Source organism: Zonotrichia albicollis, chromosome 1 (genome assembly GCF_047830755.1).
Source record: "Zonotrichia albicollis isolate bZonAlb1 chromosome 1, bZonAlb1.hap1, whole genome shotgun sequence".
Lineage (NCBI taxonomy): Eukaryota > Metazoa > Chordata > Aves > Passeriformes > Passerellidae > Zonotrichia > Zonotrichia albicollis.
Window position 1 is genome coordinate 129044899 of NC_133819.1, and position 25716 is coordinate 129070614.

At 38.6% G+C, this 25716-nt stretch overlaps 1 protein-coding gene across 2 annotated transcripts in view; it reads right to left on the reverse strand.

The window, feature by feature from the left end:
- ZFPM2 (zinc finger protein, FOG family member 2) overlaps nucleotides 1-25716 on the reverse strand; it is a 308926-nt gene that overhangs the window by 8517 nt on the left and 274693 nt on the right. For both annotated transcript variants that reach the window (XM_005479439.4, XM_005479438.4), the window contains one exon: nucleotides 4143-4349. In XM_005479439.4, the coding sequence (XP_005479496.1) occupies nucleotides 4143-4349 (207 nt within the window). The remainder of the gene's footprint in view (nucleotides 1-4142; nucleotides 4350-25716) is intronic.

The following is a 25716-nucleotide window of genomic DNA, read 5'->3' on the forward strand; positions in this document are numbered from 1 at the left end:
TTGCAGATGAGAAACTAACATGGGAGACAGTTGATTCTTTCAAAAGGATATTTTTTTTTTAAAGTTGCATAAAGAAAACTGCTAGAAGCTTTTGGCACATAATTACTTTTAAAAATTAAATTAAATTAAATGTCTGTTAGGAACATGCAATACTAATTAAGGAACTATGCTGTATTTCCAATACATCACTACTCATTAGATGACATCTTTCAATTTTGTATCTGTGTGCACAAGACTTCCAGCTCTGGGCCTTGGAATTTTTGAGTACTAACAGGAGATCATTCTGAAAAATGTGTATTTTCAGTATGCTTACCCATTTATTACTGTAAAATCCTTTTGTTCTGATATCCAGGAGGCAAGACTAGACTACTTTTCCTTAAGATTCTATCGTATTGAATGTGATATTATTCTAAGCAGCATGTCTATTTCCTTGGTTCCTATTCTTATTAATTATAGAAATTGAAATTTCTTATGTATTTTTTGTCCTCTTATTTTCAGTAAATTGCTGGTTTTCCACTTTTCATAATACATAGAGAATATTTACTAAAAATAAGGCAATTTTTCATTGTCTCCTATTCCAAAGTGTCAGCTCCTCTCTGAGTAGAGATCATGCAGAAGTTCCAGAGAGTGTTTTCAACAGCAGAAGTTGGGATTTTGATCATGCATTAGAGGCTACATACTTCACTAATGTGAAGAGTAATAATGGATATGGTATTTTTACACAAAGTGGACAGATATTTGTGTGTTAATACCCTGTCAAAGGACACAGAACCTGTTGTGTATACATCTCAGAAAGACAAAAGATCTGTTTAATCTTTCTAAAGGTGAACCTTCCATCCTATCAGTAAGAACAGGAGAAATCCCTGCTCTTTTGGGGCACATCTACACTAGTAAATTAAACTGTGACAGAATCTACACTTGAACACTGAAACTCGTCTATATTGCTAAATCCTGACAACAGTCCCTTCTATACCGTTGGCTTAAGTCAATGAACACTATTCCCATTCATGCACAAATTTCAGGAATTATCATAGGCATAGACCCATTCTCTGCATGTGGTGTGGACACCTGTCAACTGTTTTTGAGACTGAGAGGATAAAATTGTGAGTAACTCCAGACTGAGACAGCTGACCTCAGGATCAAGCAGTTGCAGTCAACATCAAAACACATTGTGATCAATATGAAAACTCCCCTGATGCAGAATGCAAAGAGCTGCTAGAGACTGTAATTAACTTAGTTTTGAAGAATGGCTGGCTGCTCTGAAAACATGGCATGTGTAGCTGATGATGTCATTCATTACCATTCATGACAATTTATGTCTAATTTCAAATATTGATGTCTATAGGACAACCGCTCTGTTTCAATTCCTTTGGGTGAACAAAGTTGAAGACTCCTACCCATTGACATGGATGAGTCTTTTATTTGCTAAATATTTACAAATGCAGCCAAAATTTACATTGCTTAGTTTGCTTCTCTGATTGCAATGCTAATGCTTGTCTATTTTTCTGCTCATGAATTTGCAAAAAATATTTATACCACCACCAATTTCTATTTTTCCATTTGCCACTGAATAATTGTGCATGGATTTCAGACACAAATACTTAATGGAGCAGTTAGTATTCCAACGTACACCACTATTAAAACATTAGTGATACAGCTTGCATAATTTGAAATGTCCACCTCGCTTTAAAGGTGGCATTTCAACATTTAGTTTTGGCCTCAAATGGTTTAAAAAAGTTGAACTGTTGGTGTTTCCACAGAAAAGAAAGTACAAAAGTATTAATAGGAAATTCTGATATGGGCAACTTGTCCTATTTGAATTCATTTGACTGCATTCCATCACAGAATTGAACTTTCTGATTATCTTAATGAATTTGACTTCCAGCCATCTTTATTTCCTATGGGTTAGATGGCCTGGACAGTCTGTAGCTGCAGTTATGCACAGTGAATATGTGACTCCCATTACATGCCAAGCAGAGGAAATGCATGAGGAGTTTTGCATGGTGAGAGGATGGAATAGAGAATATTGCATGGAGAGAAATATACAGGGATGAGATCTGAACTACTTATTACTACTCTAAAGCAATGCAAAACAGATAAAGGCTACTTGAAACTAATGTTTTAATTACTTAAAAGCAAAATATTGGAATTTATTTCAATGAATACATTCATATAATGAAACATCCAGCCTCAAGCTGAATGAACCATAGGTGATATTCTAATTTTGTTTTGAGCAAATATTAGGAAACATAAAAAATCCCCCAAACAAGCTACAAAACCAATTTTTTTCAGAGATTCAGAAAAGGAATGTTTAAGAGATGGCTCGCTACAAATTTAGAGATTCATTCAGCTTGTTGCTCAACTTCTAGTTCAATACTTTAATGAAGAAACTGAATTTTACCAACTCAACAATGAAACATTAAAATAGCTCCTTATGATCAGAGGCAGAGTTGGGACTGATGTGGAAAGTTATGAGCAGTAAGACTTGCTATTTTCACATTTTCCTTGAGTCAAGAACACAGAAGTTACTCTGAGTTGCTGCTAAACTTGTACAGCCAGAGCTGATGCACCATACACTTAAAGACTCCTCTCAGCCATGTTCAGCGTCCAGGGCTCTGCAAAAGTCAGTGCTGGCAGAAAAGATGTTTCCAGAAGTGTGATGTTATAGAAATCTGACTACTTTGCCAAAGCCCAGAGTTGGCCTCGTAGATTTACACAAGAATATAATCTCAGCTGAAACAATCTGTGCCCTTTAGGTAAGGTAGCAGCTCCCTTTCTGCTTTTCAGCTTTCCTTCCTTTCCCTGTTGGCTATAAACAGGCCTCCCCTAACAGTGGTAACTTCAGTTAGTGGCATGTTAAGTGCTTCTGACCCCTTATTTTGGAAAGATCCTGTGCAATCCTAATTGCTGATTCTGTGAGCAGGTATATCATCTCACAGCTGCCCCACTGGTGGGGTAGAAGTGAATGTGCTTAGCTAAAGGGCATGAGGCTGCTCCAACTCACTCTTGGAAGGGAAGACTTGGATGATAAAGGCATTTGAAGGTTTATCTTTAAAAATAAGCTAACATTAAATATGTAGCTATCAAAATTGTTTACTAGAAAATAAGCAATTAAAAAGGAAAAATAAACTGAAAGGAAAACATGGAATGAAAAGTGTTACCAGGGATATTTTAACTAGTGCTGTGTGAAGAGCTTGAGGATGTTGTAACTGTTCAAGGCTCAATATTATTAGGTGTGAGTCTGAGTGGCAGATCATGTGCTCACATGTGCATGTGCACCTGAAATACCATGTTCAGTATTCATTATAACTAAGTAGAATACTTAGAAACCATGGGAAGCATGAGGAAGTGCTCCAGCATGGGGCCTAAATGGACAGACTTGCAAAGTGCTGACAGCTAAGAATGCACAATCTAAGTGATGGCTGGTGAGGATCATGGTAATGGCCAATATATTTGAAAAGTATTTAGAAAGAAGGATGAGGAACTAGGGCTGCATAAAGGTAAACAGCAGGTAAACTTTTGCATAAGTAAGAGTTAAAAATGTAAACTTTGTCCCAGTACAGGAACACTCATGTCCCTCCTCTCTAAGGACAGCACTTGAACTCATGCTGCATTTTATCCATGACAGAGCCCATTGATGACCAGAAGATCTAAAAACATTCTTAGTTAACCACATTGTGGTTATCAGTGGAAATGCTACAATAAATCAGGGCTGCTCTAAGGCATGATTTCTGCTGCATTTTGAAACAATCACTGAAAGGATGTGTTTCTTTTCTTTTGCTGAGTATCATGAATTATTACCAGAAACTGCAGTAGTAAGCAACAAGCTTACTTGAGCAGCAGAGGCTGGACTTTGAGATCTAGCCGACTTATCTCATCTACTTTTTTAACAGTTTCTAATCCTATTGCCTCTGGGAACAGATCACAGAACCTCCACACGAGGGCAGGTACTCTGGGTGAGGCTCTTGCCAGACTGCTCTTCCTGCTCTTTTTATCTGAGATGCTGGGGGAACAAAAGCAGGCTTTGAGCTGTGGTGTGGCTTCTGCGGTCATGAATTCACCATCGCTGCATTAGCTTTTCACGTGTGCCTTAGAGTGCTGTTGTTTCAAAAATCCGCCAGGGAATAGAGTTCCTCACTTACTGTTCACAATAGCTGTAGGCAAAATAGATGCCATGGCAGCCTGCTGCGGGAGCAGCTGTATGGAGTCCAGCAGGCGGGCGGGGTACATGCCTTCTGCCAGAGTCATCTGACTGGCAGCTTGCAGCCTAGAGTCAAAATCCACAACAAAGGCGACCAGCTCCTCACCCTCTGAGATGGCCTTGGTCGTGGTACACCAAAGCTGCCCTCCTGCAGGAAGCAAAAAACAGAAAGATTTAATTGACAATATCAAATTCCAGAACTTACAACATGAGTGCTACCTTCGCAGTTCTCATTTTTTAAAAATTTTGATGGTTTATTTAAGGTAAAGAGGCATACAGTTTTTACTTTTCCTGTCTTCCTTCTACCAACATAGGAATTTTCATGTATAAGAAAAACAAATTTGGGATAGTTTTCCTAACTATTTGCAGCATGAAAAATTATTTTAATTTTTCATTTTGTCTCCTAAAAAGCCAGCATTATGAAAATCAAGATATAGGTGAAAATAACTTATGCAGCACTTCTCTCATTATAATTTTCACCAAAGTTCCTGTAAATTTTTTCTCAACTCCAAGCTTGTTTTATTTTGAATAGCAAATCACAGCTCAGTAAAACCAAACAGCTGCAAGAAAGAAATCAGATTTCCTCTTAAGGGCGTTCTTCCCCTCCCTTATGTTTGTCACCCTCTTTCTCTAAAAAATCTTCCCTTATGTAATATTCTTCGTAACATGACTGCTTTATCTCTGCTTACACTGACTGAACTTCCTGAAAAGAAGATATGCCAAAGATCTGTTTCATAAAGGCTTATTCAAATAAAGGTTTGTTTAAAAGGGGGGGAGAAGGAGGGGAAGTGGAAGAACTTTCATCAAACAGTAAGATACACTATAGCTCTGTGCTGCAAATGTCACGTGTAGTGCATTAAAAAGAAAATTAACTATGCGAGTACATCTACTAATGTATTTGAATGAGATAGTGAATGCTCATTTATTTAACATGTTTAGACAGGCAAAGCACTTATATTGTGTTATCTACACTCTCAGGCCTAGATACATATCCAATACAGTTATGCCTGAAATAATGTTGCATACTTTATATGTTATAAAGCTTTTTTTTTTCCTCAGGTTTTGTATATATAGAGAAAGCTATATGTTGCATTCATTAGGCAAGCAAAAACTGTACTCGTTTTGATAAGTAATATTGCTGTGTTTATCTTTCGGCATAACTGCCTTTTCAACTGCACTTCATTTTTTCCCTTCAACGAGATTATAGTTTTAAAACAACTTGTTGCAAAAATCTGGTAGAGGAGATAACAACAGTGTATGATATGCCACAGCTAAATGGAAGAATTAGGACATTGTTTTAGAGAAATCTTGGACAATTAATTAAACCAGTCTATTAGCTTTCAAAGATGAGCAAACAAAAAAGCATCAGTGACAGTGTATTTCAGTGGCAAAATACACTAAGCTTCCAGAGCTCAAAGTGGTGTAGAAGTTTCAAAGCAGAAAAGTGTCTTTGTATTCACCCTTCGGTAATACAGCAGTTGAAGGTGCTACAAAGTTTAGAAACAATTTACTGTGATGGGACCAAAGCACACCAAGATCTACTGGTCTCCAAGATGACAACATTAAATGGTGCAAATCGGAGTAATTTCTTCTAGAGAATAAGAAGATGAAAAATAAGGATAGCACCAAACATTTCTACAAATGGAGAATCCCAATACCTGATCAGGAATTAAAAAAAAATTGAAGAGCACAATCTGATATATTGCCTTATATAACTAGTAAATATACAAAAGCCTTCAGAGCTAAACTGGGAGAAAACCTCTTGCAGAAAGAAACAAGTTAAATTCTTAAAGTGTACTTAACTAGTCTTGTAGATGAAAAAACATGGAACACACACTGCAATTTGAGAACCTGAAATTGGGTACTTTTGCAGCAAACATCACACAGTTAATTTCCATTATTAACATGCACATCTATCTTAGTTATATACAGAAAGTGTAATAATCAACCAACACATTTTAGTATATTTTAATACAGAATAAGAGCTCTTTCTAGACTTTACAAGAGCTCTTTCTAGACTTTATTATTCACTGGATCTCTTAATAAAAATGAGTCACTGCAGAATAAACAACTGAGACTTCCTCTATCCCAGCAAACATCTTGACATGCTGTGTGTACCCTTGGGGGGGAAGACAAGTGATTACTGGGTCTCCAGCTGCACTCAGTCTGGATCAGCTAAAAGGCTGAGTCAGGCTCCTGGTGTTGGAGCTCCTCAGGGCGTTGACTCGTGTCCAGCAGCAGATTAAACTCCGGCAGCTGAAGGGAGCAGTGACCCGGGCTGCCTGCTCCACCCAGCTCCTGCAAACTGTCACACCTACGGCAGGCACAGCCTGGTGGGATGTGTGACAGCTTTGGAAGCACAACCGTTTCTAGTCTGGCTTAATAAAGAAAATCAGAATCAGGGAAGTTAAATTCATTTCTGATTATTAATACAAACCTTCAGCTCAGTAGGATTCAGATCCAAGAAGGATATTGCTATTTTGTTTTCAGTCATCTCCGTCAATAGAAAACAAGGCATTTAAGTAATCATGACATACACATCCACATTTTCATCAGAATATGAAATTGTGTTAAGTTAAATCCACAGATGAACTCCCAAAAGATGCCTTCCAGCTACTGGAAATGCAGCTCAGCACCTTTGCAGCAACAGTCACTCATTGGGACATGACACAGTGCAGTCCCCACTTGTCCCCTTCTATGCTTGCCTGCACAGAGTAAGGCAAGAGCTGCTGTTTTGAAAGATGCAAACGATTTTATTCCCCTTAATGCAGTGAATGCAAACATGCTGACCTTCATGCACAGCAGGAAGATTGTGGAAGAGAAGTCTTCTTGAGCCTTCTACTGCACAGTCAAGCAAAGAGCACAAGTCAGTCAAGAGTGACAGAAAAAGTCCTGTCAAATGCAGAGAACCCGACAGAGGCTTCCAAATTTAATAGGAAGTTCCAGTCGTGACTACCATATGAATTGCTATGCTGTCTAGACACCTCTGGCAGGGATAAGGGCTTCCTTACAGGTGGCAGCTAAAATCAGGAGAATTTTTTTTTCCCACAAACATTTCAACAGGCTAAGACACAACTGAAATATAGACAGCAGTCTCTCAGGAGCACCACAGCTTTTCATTAAGCACAGGGCAGAGTTCACAACAGGCTTTCAAAGGGATGGTACAGAAGCCATAGCCAAGTACCAGTAGCGATTAGAAGGAGATAGGAAGATGTTTGCATGAAATAAATGCAAAGGCATGAAGATTTCATAAAGAAATGTGAAGGACTATTATTTCTATGAGATGAAGTTCTGATTAAGCTGGCTAGATTTTTTTTAACCAACTGTTCCTCTTCTCAGAAATAACTTACAGGAGTGAAATTGTTCTACAAAGCTTTACCAGGCAAAGTTTCTCAGTCCTAAGACAACACAGGAATCCGAGGAAGAGAAAGGATGAACACATGTTTTAACAGGGATGGGTGACTGACAGTACCTCTGAAATTGTCATGGTTATATAATTTGGTCTGAAATCAATGGTAGATTTTGGGCCTCTTCTTGTCCATAATGAATACATTGGCCACCCATTCTGCCATAGCAGAGAGAAGATACTTAGTCAGGCACAAGAAGTATGACATTGATTATGAGGATGACAACGATTATATTTATTGCTCACACACAATCTAAATATTGTCAATGCAGTATATAATACAAGCAAGTCTAAAGGATTATAATATAAACAGGTTCAGCTAGAAACACACAGGCTTACAGTCTTTGGCATTACCAAATGCAAAGCAAAAAAAGCACCCTTTTGCTACTATGGGATTTTATCTCTGTATGTGGCCGGCTTTTACTCACCCATTCTGGACGGAGTGCTCCCTATCTTCGGGCTGGACGTACCCGGCAGGAGTTCCTGACAGGGGCGGGGGAAGGAGGCCAGGAACCCGCACGGAACTGCCTGCAGCCTTGGGAGAGCAGTTTGCCCAGGTGGCCCAGTCCCCAGCAGCACTTTAAACCCTTCTCAGGCCGATGTGTACTAAAGTCAATCGCACCCATCACAGCTCCCGCATCTCTGGAACGCATTCATTATGCGAGCAGTCCACACAGTTCCTCCTGCAATTCCCACCCGGTGCTCTTATCTCAGGGCAATTCCCACCTGGTGTTGTTATCTTTGGACAAATCATATTGCCCGTCAGAGACAATAGCAAGGAAAAGCGTGTGTGCCTCGTGCAGAGGATGCACGGGAAGTTTCGGGCATCCGCTGACTCTATTTCGTCACCATCACAACCACGAATACTGAAAGGGGTCTTGCAGGTTTTACCTGGTAGAGTAGTAATAAAAGTCTTACTCTTGTGCCAGTGCAGAAAGGAAGGTTTCAGATCAGCAACAGGCTTTGTAACATTGTGAGGCTGTTTTCTTGAAAAGGGTAATTATGGTTCTGTGAAATGGAAGATAAGTGTCTTGAGCTTGTAATGTATTGTTTAATATCGATGGTTAAATCAAACAAATGTATGTGATATATAACACACACATGTCAAGCAGAAGAAAAGAATAAAAATGTCTGTAAACACTGTGTATTTATTTTACCTCTTCTAGTTGTTCAGAATTCAAGGAATTAAAAGTGCTCACTTGTTTAATCATCAGAAGACAGGAAAGCTAAAGAATATCATATTGTGCAAACTAGAGCAAAAAAATTACACTCCATTTGTATTGGCATGAGTTCTTTACCAAAAGACATCAGGCACTGAAGCAATTATCTGATACCTTCAGAACATCCACCAAATGGGAAGGTTATTTCAGGATTCTGTTCTTTGTCTGCATCTTTCACTGCAAATATTTCTGCTGCTTTAAAAAAACACCAACACCCTTAATTACAAACAAAAAAACCCAACCCAAACCAGAAACTTTCTATGAAAATGAAAGAGTAAGGTCCTGATGTCCCTGAAAAACTGTGGACTTACTGTTCTTTGTAATGTTTATGATCAAGATTCTTGTACAAACAGATCTGGTTCCTAACAGGAAGCTTATAAATCATACTCATAATTGCTGTCAAAACTGCAGTGGAGTGTACTGCAAGTTTTGATAATAAAGAATAGAGTCACAGTTCAAACTTGATTACATTTTGGAAATTCATGGTGCTCTTACAAGAATCAGTGGTCTTAAATATCTTCTTCTCCTGCCAAATTTTTCACTTGCACTTTTTATTATTTATGAAATCAGTGTCTGCACAATGTCATGCAGACCTCTGCTGATAAACTCTAATTAAGATTAAGACAAGCCTTTTGGAAGGGATCCCATCATTAGCAAACATGATAAACACAAAAATACTCCCTACTTGTCAACCAGGAGCAATTCAGTAACCTAACAGTATTATCTGTTGCTAGGCTACAGGGCTGACAAAGCTTCAATTATATTGTATGGCCATACCTATAGAAAACTGTATAGGAAAATGTATCTAATATAAAAGCATTTAACTTCATCCATGCTATCTGTAATTCACGGCTTCCCTCAATGGCAAAAAATCAGGTTAATAATTATATGGCATGCTGAAAAAATCTTAGCAATGTGTCATGTTTGCACAGTTTTTTCTAATTTATCTCTATGATTGATAGACATTTGCTTTGTAAAAATAATAAAATGCAAGCAATGGGATGCTGTAAACCAGAAGCATAACTGCATCTGGACTCATCAAGATATGGAATCACACATAGTATAAAAAATATATAGTAAATTGAACCAATTAAATCATACTTAGATGCAGTAATACACTATCTTCTGTATTCAGAATAAGGAGTAAAATGGTGATAGATACGCATGTTAATTCAAACCTTTATTTTATGTAGGACAGACACCTAAAATAGAGAAAAAATTTCAACAGCCCTTCCTTTTTTTCTTCTACATTTGAAATATTTTTTAAACAAAGGGACCTCTACTATCCCATTTGAAACCAGGAATTTGTCCTGAAAATTGAACTAAATGACCCTTCACTCATTTTGATCCTTAGAACTCCAGAACCCTATGCCACTTTCAGGGAAAAAACAGAATCCTGTACAGTGAGTGTTGTGATGGTGGGCTGCTGCTTTTTTGGATTTTTTCCCCCCACTTATGTTTTGCAGGCCTTAAGGAATGATAATCTGTGGATCACAGTCTGATATATATAAGGTCAGACTCACCTAACTCCACTGGGAAAAAGAGCTTCAAAATGGATGAAACCATTAAGCTCTTGATTCACATTGTTGCTTTCAGGAAAAGTACCTTAAGAGAGCAAGTAGCTAAAACCAGCATTTCCACCCAGTACAAGGAATTTCATGGATTGAGAAGCATAAGTAAATATAAACATACATTCAAAAGCAAATTCCAGTTTCCCTGTCTTTAGTATTAGTTGATTTTCCTTGCTCAACTATCTGAGTCTTGTTTTTTTGACCCAGAAATGTCACACACCTTTCACAGAAGTTTAGGAAATCAATCGCAATTTCTATTAAAAGCAGCTTTCAGTGCCAGTTAATTCCAAAGTATTACTTTTGTGTAGTAAAATTTGAGCTTACTGGACTTGATTGCGTTGCTGCAACAACATAATAGCCCATTTCCTGTACACACATCTTTTTGCAAGAAGGGTCAAAAGACTATCAGAATTTATTTAAACAACAGACTGTTGCTCTTAGCAACTTCCAGGCACCATCAGCTGAATTAAACCTTCCTCTCCCAATAAAACATTCCAACTTGCAAAAAATTGTGCTTTTTAGTAATGGTAATGTGGGTGAGAGTTAATTTATTTTCTTTCCTCCTTTGTTCCACAGGTTAAGCATTTATGGAAAATTTGCACATCACAATAGGATGGGATCTTCATATTTGGGTTCCTTCTGCTTCTCACCCATGAGGTTGTGACGACTCAGCTTATTAAATGCCATTTCAGTACAGCACAAGTTATTGGGCAGATCTCTAATTTTTGACATGAACAAAGTACATATATCTATATGTGGACACATTGTTTAATAAAAAAATTATAATTCATTCAAATCCAATACTGTTGAAATTTTTGACAGTGGAGTGGTACAAGGAACAGAACTTATAAATTATGTGTGCCCCTTCTTTGAAAAATGCTTTGGAGGTTTCTTTGTGCATTGGCAAATACAGTAGGAATATGAGTTATTGTGTGAATCCTCCTGCACAGCACCTGATAAAAGAATAAAGAGCTGTGACATATTCTTAAAACAATAGAGGAATTAAAGAGAAACAATGGGCCAGCTGCTTCATTAATACAATCAAAAGACAGCCCAGCACAGAGGAGTCCAGATAATTAAGCACTACTCTTTTAGACCTTTTTTCTATAATAAAATTGCTAAAAATTTATTAACTACTTCATAGTTGCTAGATAGATCTATGTACTTGTTTATTTGGGTTGATTAATGCCTTTTCAGTATTCTACAACATGCCAACTCATGGTTCATACAAGTTTTTGAATAAAATAATGTAGGAATATGTGATACGGATCTGTGGTATATGCAGCAATAAATCAAAGGCATTTTGTGAACAGTCTTTCCAGTTGCTAAATAATTCTTAGTGTTTTTCACATGTGTACACAAAATATGTACTCTGCACAGCATTTTTGCTATTAATGCACTTTAATGTTGGGGATCCAACTGTTTCTCTGTGAAGTGTCCTAAAAATCACCCCTGCAAATTCAGACTACTCAAACTCTCACCAAAACCAGCTTTAGTGTTACATTATTGAGATGATTTCCTAGCTTCTTCTATAATTTTTCCTTGTTTACTGATCAAAGGAGACTGCCAAAAGATATTTGACCTTTAATTTTAACTACCCACTGCATATGATAAGCCTGCAATAAATGGAAAACCTATTTTCCTGTATAAAAATTAGACCAATATAGGGGACAAACCAGCTCTGTTACCACTTTTACTATTACCTTTGTGTTCAGCTTAGAATATGGAGCCTTCTCAGTTTTTAGCTCACTGAAAAAAAGGCAAAGTGAAGAAACTGCAGTGATATTTTCCGGAAGGAATGCAATAGAAAAATACTCATCTTAATGGCTCTAGCCAAATTAAACCCCTGCATTTAGAGATATAAGCTCTCTGACCAGAAACAGGGAAGAAAATACTCCTTAGGAATATAGCTCTTGCTCCTTCATGTGAGTCAACCTGCCTGAGCTTCGGGTCTGACTTCAGCTTAGTCATATGCTGACAGCTGACAGTGTATTCATCTGAATAGATGATTTTATGGTTAAAACTGTCAGGCATTATATAGCTGATAAAGAGGAAAAGAAAAATGTGAAAGGAACTCGCCAGTCCTAGGGGAGAGAACTCCTAAACTTGGCATCTCAGTGTGAGTGTCAGGAGTTGGTCTTTCCCTTGCTACAGTACAACTATTACTAACATCACCGTCTTATGGCAGCAGCTCTCAAATTCACACTGCAAAACCCTTCTCAGCTGAACCCCAAATAAAGCACAATGTTTCTGAAGTGTAAGGAGTGCAATGAACAGATTTTGACCTCTTGTTTTTAACAGTGTTGTATGCTTGCATTTTGCTAGTTTGAGGATATTTATGTGTTTCCTCCAATTAAATGTCTACACGTAACACTCAACAGAGTTCTAATAGGTAAAGAGGCAAAATAGATTAGTGCTCCGAAAATATTCACAGGAAAATAATGTGGTAATTTTATTTGCCATTTTCCCCCCTGATAGAGCTGTCACAGCTTATTTACCACAGGGGGAGACAGTTAAACCCATATCCTTAGAAGTTCTATGCATTTAAGAGGCTTATATATCTCTTCTGGGACCCTCGTTCAAATCCTGGGCTAATCAGAATGAATACATATCTTTCTATTAGATGGCTCTAAAAAGTCTTAGGTGATATCAGCTCCTGGTGGACGACAGTCCACAGCGTAAAACTATTAAATGTTTGGCACAAATGGCAATACTTACGAAATGAAGCTGAAAACTGTAATATCCTCCCACATCACAAGAAGTTAAGTCTGCTGCTCAGAGGTTGAAATTAAAGCCTGCCACAAATGCTAAACCTGTTCTATTTCCTTAATTCAGCATAAACTCAAACAAGGAAGTCGAAGGAGTTGTTTCCCAAGTTTAGTGATTTCTTCCCTTTTCCCCCCTCCTCTTTTCTTTGTAAATTCTACTGTTTTGAATTGAGTGCTACACCTTTTTTACATTTGAATTAGGTCTCAGTGGAGTGTTATTTTAGAATTTACGAAGCTTTCAGAGAGAAAATGATAAACAGCTTGAAAAAACCAGATAAACCCTTGCCGACATTGCCCACGTTGCATTCCCACCACCACTGCAAAGGAACTAAAACTTACTGTCAGAGCACACTCATCTCCCTTTTTATTTTTTACAGGACCACTGAATGGGCACTCTCCATAGAGCTTCCCAGGAGACGTTCCCAGGTGACGCCCACTGCTCTCCCCAGCTTTTGTGGATGCACCAGGTTTCACAGAAAGAGAAAATGCACCACTGAAACCAACTACTCTGAAGCAGGGCTTTGGATACACACATTCCTACAATCCCTGCTTCCATAACAGCACAGCTGTAAGGTGACCTTTTGTAGCCTTACAAACACAATCATGCCTGTGGATTGTCTTTTCAGAGTTATTTTGTGAGGCTGGAGTGTATGAAAAAAGGAGGTGATTAAATGAGACAATAGATATGCTTTAATGGCACCTCTTTCTTGCAGGAAAAGCAGAGTACACTTCATCTTATCAATGGATTTTCTACTGTCTTGCACCTGCTACTGTAGGGCTCATTTCTTGCCCCTGGGCAAATGCAGAGTGAATGGCAAAGGCACCTGAGCAGGAGGAAGGATTAGATAGAAGGAGCTGTAGTGATAGGCTGAATTTGTAAAGGAAAGCTACACAAGAAATATAACAAGAAATAGGGAAGTTTTAGAACAGTAAAATCAAAGTAAGAAACATTGGTTGTGAGACCTGCCTGCTTATCCAATACAGGGGCCAAGCTCCAGAAAAGGCTCACGGCTTTGTGAGAAACAAAAGCCAGCTTTTATAATGAACAGAAGCCGGAGCATTTCATTATCTGCACTGTAACCCAGAGAAAACAGATGCTATTATTGTGAGTTATCTCGGGCCTTTACTCGTGTTAACGTTCAGCTCACAGGCTGAAGTTCAGGAACTTAAGTTCACCTCAGCTGTAACGACCATGGAAGGAAAGTGGCACTTCCTGATTCCAAAAAGTCTTGCTCCCACTGAAGCCATTAGAATGTTCTACACTGGCTGCAGTGGAAACAAGGCTCTGTGACAAATCTGTGTCTCTCTTACTAAACAAGAAACTAAATAAAAGTAGATTTGCATGTTTAGTATGTTTTAAAAGGTAAACACCTTAGAAGCTATAATAAGCATTATAAAAAATTCCTCATTAAAAAAACCCACCACCACCCACACACAAAACCCCATACCAATATCCCAGATTTCCTCGAAAGGAGTTAAATCCCAGTTCTGCTTTTTTAAATTAGAAGTAAATTGACTGAAAATTTTCAGTGATCAAAAGCATTTCCACCTTCCAAGCTACACATGGTGTCCAAGGTAAACCAGAATTGTAAGCCACCATCAGTCTCCCAGTTATTTCATCTAGTATGAGACTGTTAACAGCAGAAAGGAAAGACTGAGTTACTTCTGGTTACAATGGAACTTGAAAAACAAAAAATGAATGAGCAAATTGTGAAGATTCTGGCTGTACACGCTAACACAAATTAACAACTGAGAAGGATTCTGCACTTAATGACTTCTTCCAAAACAGGCTTAATAGAAAATGCCAGTTTACTGAGCATCATACAGGTGCATAGGAGCTACCATTGTGCCTGCTTGGTCAGCATGATTTCTAAATGGCCAGGAAAAAAGTGACTGTATACCCAAAGGCAAGCTGTCAAAATTCAGTTTGCAGCTGATAAACTGATTACAAAGCTGCTTAAGACTTTGCTTGTAAACAAAAGCATTTATCAACTAATAATTTGCAATAAACTGATGTAACTCCCAGCTGAGCCCCAAACTGTAATTGTCTTTACCATCTGCCTATTAAAATACCATTCTTCATCACCAAGCAGGAGCAGAAGGGAGAGAATCTCCAACAACTACATAACTTGCATGCTTATAAATAATCTGTGAGCATTTCACACATTCATTATGATTGCCAGGTTTTGTATACTTCATTTTCTCTTTTTAAGAAGCAAAGAGGTGCAGTAAAGTGGCAGAAAAGAAATTAATAAATATCGCCTGGTGCAAGAAAAAATTATGTAAATTCATCATAGTCTGCAGTTTCCTAATTTTTTTCTCTTTTTGCTACTCCATAGGAATATCATGATGTAAGCCCCCTCAAGCACAACTTTACAGATTAAACTCTCAATTTCTTTTCAACTTGTCAGTTTTCATTACCTTTCTTTCTTATGTATTCAGTTCTTACAGCTGCTTCAATGGGAAGCCAGTTAAAGCATACTGGCTTCCTAGGGGGAGTCTGCCAGGGTCTGAGGCATTCTGCAGGCTCCCTGGACTTCTACAGGTCACCCTTAAGAGCATTTTGCCTATCTTGTTGAGAGGATGTCTGAAAATTAAGTGAATTTACATGCTTTTATTTTCTAACTACTGACAGCCTTAGTCCTGAGAATGGAGGTAGTGTTTAGACAAAGTTCAAAATTAACAAATACAGATGCTCTAAAGCTGATACATCCCAAGGGAAGAATCACTTTGTTAAATGTCTAAAATATTCAAGTATGAGGGGAGAAAACAGAACTGATGCTGCACAGAGAATGGCAGCCCCTCAAGATGTGTCTGCATGAAAAATTGAATTTAACAGAGAATTGCACTATGATTTAGTGCAATGCACTTGACCAAATATTTCTGCAATCTGCATTCTCAGCCACTCACTGGTCTGAATGCAAGGCTGTGACCAGAGACTGGTGATCAGCTTACCTCTTCAGAAATAACTGTACAAAATGCACAGATGCTTTAAATGCAACTTGGTTCCTCACTGACTCTCCAGATTCAGAACAAAATGATCTACTTAGCTGAAGGAAGGCTTTTTATGGGTAAGAAAAACATGTCATCACTGGCACAAAGCTGGGCATATAAAAGCAAAAAGAGGAAGGTTCCTCCTTCTAATTGCATTGAAATGCAAGAAATTAGACATGGTCCTGTCCCCCATGTTCACAGAAGAAGTCTCATTTCCCTTACTGATAATCTTTGCATACCTTGTAACACCTTTGTCTGATCCAGTGTTACCACTAGTGTTGCCTTCATCACCCCACTCCCTAGAACTGCAAAAAGAAATCAAACCACCTTTGGGTTTGATTGGGACGTACGGCTTTGTTGTTAAGATACATTCCACTCAAGACAATTATGCTTGTAAACTAAGGTAATTTTACATGTATATAAATACATGAACTTGTGAATATGCTGACTGAACCAGGACATCATACCTCAGTTTCTACCCACAGTACTGGGACAGAACCCAAATGAGGTGGAACAGAGGGAAAAAGTGAAAAACAGTGTGTATACGAAATTTCTTTAATTTTGCAAAGAAAATTTTTTGTTGAACACTAAAACATAGTGATGAAAACCACCTTTCAAACCTCTGTTGTTCGAACTCATCATATAAACTATTTAATCATAGAATGGCTTGGGTTGGAAGGGACCTTAAAGATCATCTAATTCCAATCCCCCTGCCATAGACAAGAACGCTCAGAGTCCCATCCAGCCTGGCCTTGAGTGTTTCCAGGGATGGGGCACCCACAAAGTGTCTGGGCAGCATGTGCCAATGCCTCACTGCCTCACAGCGAAGAATTACACACATTAAGTAACTCGGTCAGCTGAGATCCTTAGCATGATAATGCTGCGCTAAGCTATAAAGTTCGAAGAGTCACCGTTTCAAAAAGACTTGTGTGGCACTTACTTTTTTAAAAAAGTTAGGAAGAAAAAGAGAAAATAGTGGAAAACACTGAGCTGGAGTTGAAAATTTCTTTTGGTCACGGCGCCAAGAGCCGCAGTCGTGCGGATTCTCAGGAGCGGCCGGCGGTGTTGGCGGCGCTCGGCGCGGCCCGCAGGGGTCGCTGTGGCGCCGCGGGCGGGCCCGGCGTTGATTTGATTTTCCGCCAGGCCGCGCAGGCCCCGCGCTGATAACGGCGGCGCTGATTGAGCCCGCTGCCGACACCGCGCCGGGTGCGCCTGTCACGACAGAGAGCGCGGCTGCCGCTCCCGCGGCAGAGATGGGTCCGCTCACGGGCGGGCAGTACCGCAGGTGATATTTTCAATAAACTGCAGGATTGACGCGCAAAGAGAACAATATCGATTACAATGCTGTCAGCTCACTTCAGGAGCTGTTTAGGGAATACTTCCCCTCTCCCGGGCACCATCCCTCCCTGCTCCGGCAATACCCAGCGGGGCACTGCCCTGCGCCCCCACCCCGCGGCTGGGCTCCCTGTGCCCCGCCGCTGCCACCAAAACTTTGGGACAAGGAGCCCAGGCTGTGATGGCACATCCGCACGAAGGCGGCTGTTGCCACCTCCGCAGCCGGGCAGGCTGCTGTGGATGCCGAAGCCCTCGGGAGGGTCAGATTTTGAGCACACCGAAGCTGTGACACAGCTGTGTCGGACTGTGTCACCCCCTCCTCTGGCCTGGCACCCCGGATCTGCAGCCAGAGGGCAAAGGCAGCACAGGGCGATGTCTCTCTGCCCCTGCCTGTGAGGTGTTCATGGAAATCACCTGTGCTCACCTACAACCACACAGGTCCTTACTTCTACCTAAATCATTTCCCTGCAAAACTGGAGAGTGAAAAGATGCAGCCGGGGCTGGAAACTATCCAACATCAGACGCTTCATAATATTTCTGTTGCTGAGCAAAACCAGCATTCCAGGGTGCATGACTCCCATGGAAACACGTGGGAATCCTGATGTTAAAAGTTTGTGGAAACCTTTGAACACTTATCTCTGTCTCATGAGAGTAATGAAGAAATTTGATGTCAAGCATGCAGTGATCCCTGAAGAACTATCTGGCTTTTGGAGGAGAAGGGATTACACACCGAGGTGAAATTCTGCTAGCCCTGTAGTGCTGGCATGAACCCCTGTGTCCTGGCTGGCCCCTTAGAACTGCACAAAATCTTAAGAGGAATGGTATGAGGCTACTCTTAAGTAAAGGGGTCGCAGAGATTAAAGAAAAGTTCTATTAAATGTTTGGGATGCTCCCGGGAATAGAAATTTTTACAAAGCAGAATGAAAGAACTGGCAGCAATTACCTATCAAGCCTCCGCGTCTGCTTGGAAATCTACCCTGCTGATAAGGCTGTTCTCATGGCCACCCCTCCCCACTCCCCCATGAACCCATTGCTGCACTCCTCTGGCCAGTCCTATTGGACACTAAATGTTATCTACTACCTCTCTTCCTTTCTAACCAGGACAAAGTATAATGAACAACTTGGAATCTCTCTGGGGTATGGGAACGGAATGCAATCTGGCACCATGGAAAAATGCAGTTCATCATTGCCTAACCTGCGTATGACAGACCCAAACACAGTCTCTTGAACGCCAGCCAGTTTACAAGCAGTGAACCTCACAATATCCACAACCTGCTGGAGATGCTTCACTGTCTCATATCTTTTTGTTTTGCTAAAAGTTAGCACTCACATGGACAGCCATCTGCATCTATAACTCAGAATCACTAAAATGCTCCATTACTCTCTCCCTTAATGTGTTTCTTCTTGGTTCTGAGCAGATGATCCTATACTATCCTATCTCAAAAAATGTGTCCTCATACTTCTTTATTAAGACACCGGAAAAATCAATGCTCTCTATGCCCTGGAAGTGGAAACAGGATTTAGTGTCTATCTTCATAATGGAAAATATTGCCCATGTGTAGGAGAGACAGTTTAGACCCATTTCCCCAGTCCATGGAAATACTGCTTGATATAACAATATAAAATGCCTTTCAGTGCAGCTTCTTATTCTGTACTTAGGTCTTTTTTAGTTAGGGGTTTCTCAGTTGGTAACTTCTTCCTATTTAGTTCTCTTTTCTCATTTTCTTTCCCATCTACTTGCAGCCCTGTACTCCACCCCACATTCTCAGTTTTCATTAAATACAAACTGATAAAGTAGTAACTGATAATTGCCAATCTATAAGCCAGTCAGGTAACATATACACTGTAGCACATATGCACATGTGCAACTATCTGACTTGCTGGCCATTACAAGAATTCTCTCAAGCCCTTACCGTGATCAGTCTGCTGGGATGATATTCCCCTAAACAGATAGTTATTTTTAAAGTTAGAGAGTTTGTTATAAGGATACACTGCAGCTGGTCCAAGCACATGACTTAATGGCACTACCAGAGATGTGCAAACTGTGTCTGAGATACTGTGCCTTGCATCCTTCAGTTATCAGTTCAGGATAGTTCTACACAAGTCATCTCTCTGAATCTGAATTAACATTTTCTCTCGCTGCTCATTTACCTGTTCATGGTACTATTAGCTGAATTAACCGCACAGACAGGTGAAGAGTGGATAATGCTGGAGAAATGGAAATAGCTGTAGCTGTAACTATTTTCTTTTTAAAGCTTCATCTGGCTGGTTTTGACAGGTCATTCAAGACTATTCAGTTTCTTGGTCTGAAGTCCCCTGTGTATAACTGCATGTCTTTTAAATATTACTCAGATATCTAATCTATATCTAATAAATAGATCCAGCTGCCTGGAAATGGAAGTGATATATAAGACAATTAAGATAATATATTTGAGTGCAAATTTAAAGAAAAGAGTTGACAGTACCACAAAGAAGCTGCAGCATGAACAACCTATTGCCTAAGTCTTTGCAGAAGAAAAAGATATAAAAGGAAAAAACACCAACTTCTTGGGGAAAGCAAACACAGCATTTTGAGGGGAAGACAAAAGAGACTAGAAAAGAAAAGTATGGAAGATTTAACAGGTAAGAAAGAGAGGCTCAAATATACTATATGATAATAAAATGATCAACTGAGGATTTAAAAGGGCATAGCTGGGCATATTTTAAGTGAGCTAAATTATCTCTCAATAGACTTTTGCAGATGCTAAAAAGGAGAATATGAGAAGAATTCCAGGCAGCCTTCACTGGGCAAAAATTAAGAAATCTACTCCTGATCTTGCTCTGACTTCTCATGTCCAATCACTCACCTATCTGGGAGAGTTTCAGATGTGTCCACTGATGGGCATATGTGCACCTGCAGAGCAGCTCTCAGCTGTCCTGCTACAGGCAATGGCAAAGAGCTGCTCTGAGAGGGCTCTCAAAGCACATTTCTAAAAGCTAATTAATATAAAGAATATGAAAGCTATTACCTGAAAAAAACACCAAGCCCCTTTCTGTATTCTTTCATTATTAATTATTATTAATAATTAAATAGCCTTGGTTTACATATTCAAGGCACCTCCACACAGGTTCCTGCCCCAAGGAGTTTGCCATGGAAAGGTCAGATTTCAAGAACCTTTATTTATAATAAGTACTTAATCTGCAAGTGGCCATCAACTATTTACATAAATAACACCGTTTTGTGTCAGTCTTGTGTGTAGACTTTGGCCTCCAAACTGACAGGAGATGACAAAGAAAAAACAGGAGACACATTACAGAAATGACCTGGGAAATGGCAATGAAAATGGATAAACAGCTATGTGTGGGGTAGATTAAGCAATATGCCTGCTAGTGGGTGCAGATCCCATTAATTCCTTTGTGAGTACATGTACAATCCTTAGCTACAGCACATTTAATTTTTAGTGGATTGATCTGTGTATCTGAAAGAGCAATGTCCAGAAATAGGCTGGGGTAGTGGATAATTCCTGGAGGCCAGCTGAAAGGTACGAGGTTTGATGAGGGATTTGAAGGAGGAGCTGCAAATACTCTCATCCGCATAATTGTCTACTTTTTCCCCAATGTAAATCATTATATTTCTTGCCCCAATTTTTTATCGAAATCACTTCCAACTTATTTCAGTCTGTCACAATAATATTTTCATATGAGGAGTGTTGTAACCTAATTCCTTCATTTGAATAATACATTCATTTTTAATTACTGCAACTTGATCTCAGATTATTCAAATAACTGTTTCATTTTTTATGCTTACCCTGACCCCAGTGTATTTATAGGCTTTTATCCTTACCTGATACCAGTGTAATGTAATTATAGATTGTATTTTAATCATCTACTATATCCTAGTGAGTTTGTTTAAATCACTCCAATCCAGAGTCTTTTATTTCTATGCCTTTTAAAATTCTACAATGGCATTCTCATTGCATAAAAGCAATATTTTTGTAGTTTACTACAATGAATGAACATTTTGCATGCATTGCTGGCCATGTTTCTAATTTAAATTTTAAAAAGTTGCTATAGAGAACTCTATGTAAAATGAAATCCTGACTTGTAAACAGGCATGGGACAGCTCATCACTTGAAATCTTTGTTCATAGCTCCTATTTGGTCTCTAACATAAGTTTACAAGAAATGCAGCACAAAAAGAAATCAAATTTTTATTCTATCGAAAACAAAAGTATACCTTGAACTAAGAATTGACAAAATATTTATATTTTCTGCTCACAGGCACCAAATGTTTCCAAGATATTTTACCTGTATTATAAAGAATTCCACATTGTATCCAGAAGTTAAATAGTTCATGTGGGCCGCGTCATCAGTAGTCCTGGCCACATTTTGATTCCTAGGGCTACCAGTTCTCTTTAAGAAAGTTTTAACTCTTGGAAGCTTTTTGTATTCTGAGATTATTCAGTTTTGCTTAGTAATAAATTAAAAAGCAATAATTATTATGTTTCTTTCCCACTCCTTAGTGCTGATTGATGAGTTCCCCTTTCCCTATCTTTTGTGTTGCTTCAAGATTCCGGTGTGGAACAGGGTCAGAAATCAGATAGGTGAAGCTACTCACGTTTGCACATCTGCCTAAGAACCAGTACCTTTCTGGCTGTCAAATCGATTTCTACTGAGATAATTGCCACTACTCTAGTCAAACTATGCCCTTTTTTTGAGCAGCCTTTTTTCCTGTGATGACATCTAGCAGCAGACCTTAGAGTGTCCTTACAACATGCTCAGTTGCAGTGTATGCATTTTTTCACAGAGTGATGTAAGGCCCAAAGATAATTCTGAACTAAACATTCATCCCAGCAGTGTGGTGCAACCATCAGTACTGTTCCCAAAGTTGAGTCTGTGTCTAAAGTAGATTGCATAGGTGGAAAAACAGTCAAAAGAACAAAAAAACCCCATGAAAGCTATTATTAAATCCCATGTTTTGTGGCCTCTTACTGCCATGTCATGTTAGGGAAAGGGGACAAAAATGTGTGCTGCTAAAACTACTGCAATTTGTGTTTTCCACATCCTTCTTTCTCAAATGTGTAACTAATTTTTGACTTCAAGTACTTTTATCTTCTGTTTCTTTCTATTCTCCATGTGTGTCCATCCCCTGCTGTTTCCTTTATGAAATGTCACTTTTAAATCTGATCCCTCCTAGTTTCTAGGAAATAAGGGTCTAAAAGGCATTGAAACATGATCCAGACTGATGTCTGTTGAAAGCACAGGTAAGAAATGAGCATTAGCTACTTAAAAGTATAAATAAAGTGTCATTTTTAACTCCTACTTCCTTTAACATATTATTTCTTCTCCGTAACACTTAAGAACTGTCCAATGCGTCACTTGTGACAAAAGAATTGTGACTAGTACCTTGAATCTAATGAACAGAAACACTGTCCCATAATAGTAAAAAAAAAAAAAAAAAAAAAAGTAAATAAGAACAGGGAATATGGGTTTATTGAATATAATCAGTGAGTAAAATGAATTACTCTGCTTTTCCAAGATCCAGACAGAGAAGCATGTTTCCCTCTGGGATTTCTACTACCCTTTGGTCTAATATTCATTTTGCCTATAATAATACAAGCTTCATTAAAGTAGTAAAACAGCAATTGTCTCCTTGAGATCAAAGGACATCTGTTAAATAAAAGCAGACGGATCTCTAGAATGAAATAGTAGGAAAAGTTTGAACTAAATTTTATGGTGAATCAAAATGTAAATTGTAATTTCACAAGGAAGAGACAGAGCACAAAATTAACTTTGTAAAGACATGGAAAGTGGATATGTTGATCTTAGAAATGCCACTGATAGATAAGTATTTAGTATCTGTTCACATTTTTTACTATAATACTTCATGATGAGAAATTATGCTCGACTAAGCACACTGGTCTTAAAGAATTACCATTAAACAAGAAACATTGCTTATCAGATAAATTATCTGACTGACCTAGCTTCTACTTAACTGCTCTTTTATTTAAAAAAAAAAAAAAAGAAAAAAATCCATCTGTCATCAACATCCATCCTGCAAATTTTGTGACAAAATATTCCCTTTTAAAAAATTAATCAAATAATAATAATATTTCTAAAGCTATAATTCACTGTTTAAGATATGATACTGGAAAAATGGAATTGAATCTCTTGTCTAGTTTCAGCATTGGTTTCTCTGGATGCCTCAATGAAATTAGTGCACCTCCATTTAACCATGGTGTGTTAGAGAGCTTGTCAGTGAAGAAAATACTTAAGAGAGACAGACATGCTAAAAATCAAGGCTTTTTTGAAAAAAAACCAACCAAACAACCCAAGAATGCCTCCAAAAATATGGGTACTGGTCACAGCAAGAGAGAATTAGGGAAGAAACCTTTCCAGTGAGATATTCCCATAGGACACTGGGCAATCCTGAAAGCAGGCAGTGCCAGCTGTGGGCAGTGAATGAGCCCTTTATGCTGTGTTCTAACATCCCCCTCACATTCCTTAGAGAAAAATGGTGGCAAAAGCAGCAGTGGGAATGTATACCCTTGCAGGTTTTATCTCCTTCTGCAAAAGGCACGTGGTAGAGTCATGAAGTTCAATTTCAATTTGCCACTGCAAAAGTAACCCAATCTCCTAACTTATTTCAATCCTCTTATTGAGCTGTGTCCTTATAATAATAACAAAAAAATAGAAATTATTCTGAGGAAGAAAAACTCAAAAAAAAAATCCCCCTGAACATAACTTACTTCTAGTCTTTTGACAGGCATGTGCTTATAATAATTAGGAAAATATTTTTGGACTACTTTTGCTCAACATTTTTTACACAATTTGCAAATGACACATCTTAAATCTGTTCAGCTGTCACAGGTCATGGGTCTGCAATACTAGCTTAAAAAGGACAGTAATGGTTGGGTTACCTGGTGGCTCTGCACACCTGCCAGGGAGTGAGAACTTAGGGGAACAATCTGCTAACCTCGATCAGCATAACACATAGACTCCACAACTGTAATTTATAGCTTAATGCATCCACAAAGCATTGTGAAGTGCATTGATGACTTTGAATCAGAAAGGTTAAATCATAATTACTACTGCCTCATCAAAAAACCTGCATTTGATTGCCCACTAGACCAGTCAAATAAATGTCTGTTATTGCTATACCATGATAAACCAATAAACCAAAATGGACAGACATCTGTAGGCAAGATTACATGTTTTGATTTCAAATGGAAAATTAATGACAAAGTCCCATTTTGAAACTCTGTGAATTCTACCTAGTTGGAACCTTTGATACCCTTTCTTCTGTATTTAAAATGCAAAACACAAGCAAAAAAAGTGAAGAAATATGAAAGAAATCAATGTTGATGTCTTAGCAGCAATTTGGTAAAAAATAAATGTCAAAGAAAAAAAATTAAAAATAAATCTCTAATTAAAAAGGAAATAAAATATCACTAAATATAAGCAGATATATTTAAAAGAAATTCTAGTTTAAAAATTTGACATTCAAGGACTTTGTTTATGCATCACAGATTTTATTTCTTTTGATTTTCCTCAAAGGGAAAACATATGAATATTAGATGCCTTTTTGGACACTCATGGTTCATATTTTCCTCTAGCACAATTAAGAGTGGGTACCTTGGTAGAACAATCTTTTCACAGCATACTAATTTTGGTTTAAACCAGTTAAAATATTTCTGCTGTCATTACAGTGTCTGCTATTTTAAAATGAGGTATTTGGTATGAAATGTGTGGCAGTTTTGCACTGTGGTGAAGGACAGGTACAGGGTAACATACCCTGTGACAACAGGAGTCTCTGTTGGGAGACGGGCAATTCAGATTTCATAAGCCCGTGCTTGGTGTTCCAACTGTCTATGATTCAGCTCTCCTTTCAGCAGATTTTTGCACTGTCTGTGGTGCAGTGAGATCTATGCAGGCCAGCTAAAATGCCATTTGAAAAAGAACAACTATTTACTAGGAGATACACCCGAAACACTAAATTGTGCCATTGGGTAGGCAGTAGAAGTTAATGATTTGCTTTGTGATTGAATCTTACTAGAGTGGAATGAGTGATCCAGAAGCAATGGCCTTAACTTCCATTTCACCAAGACCTTAAATTACATAGTCCTCAACTCCCCACTTTGTAGTTAACACATCCCTTGACTTTAGTGAAACAGCATTTGTTTCAACCCATACCAATAGGTTCAGACGATTGGTGCAGAATGCCACTCAAATGTTCTTGGATA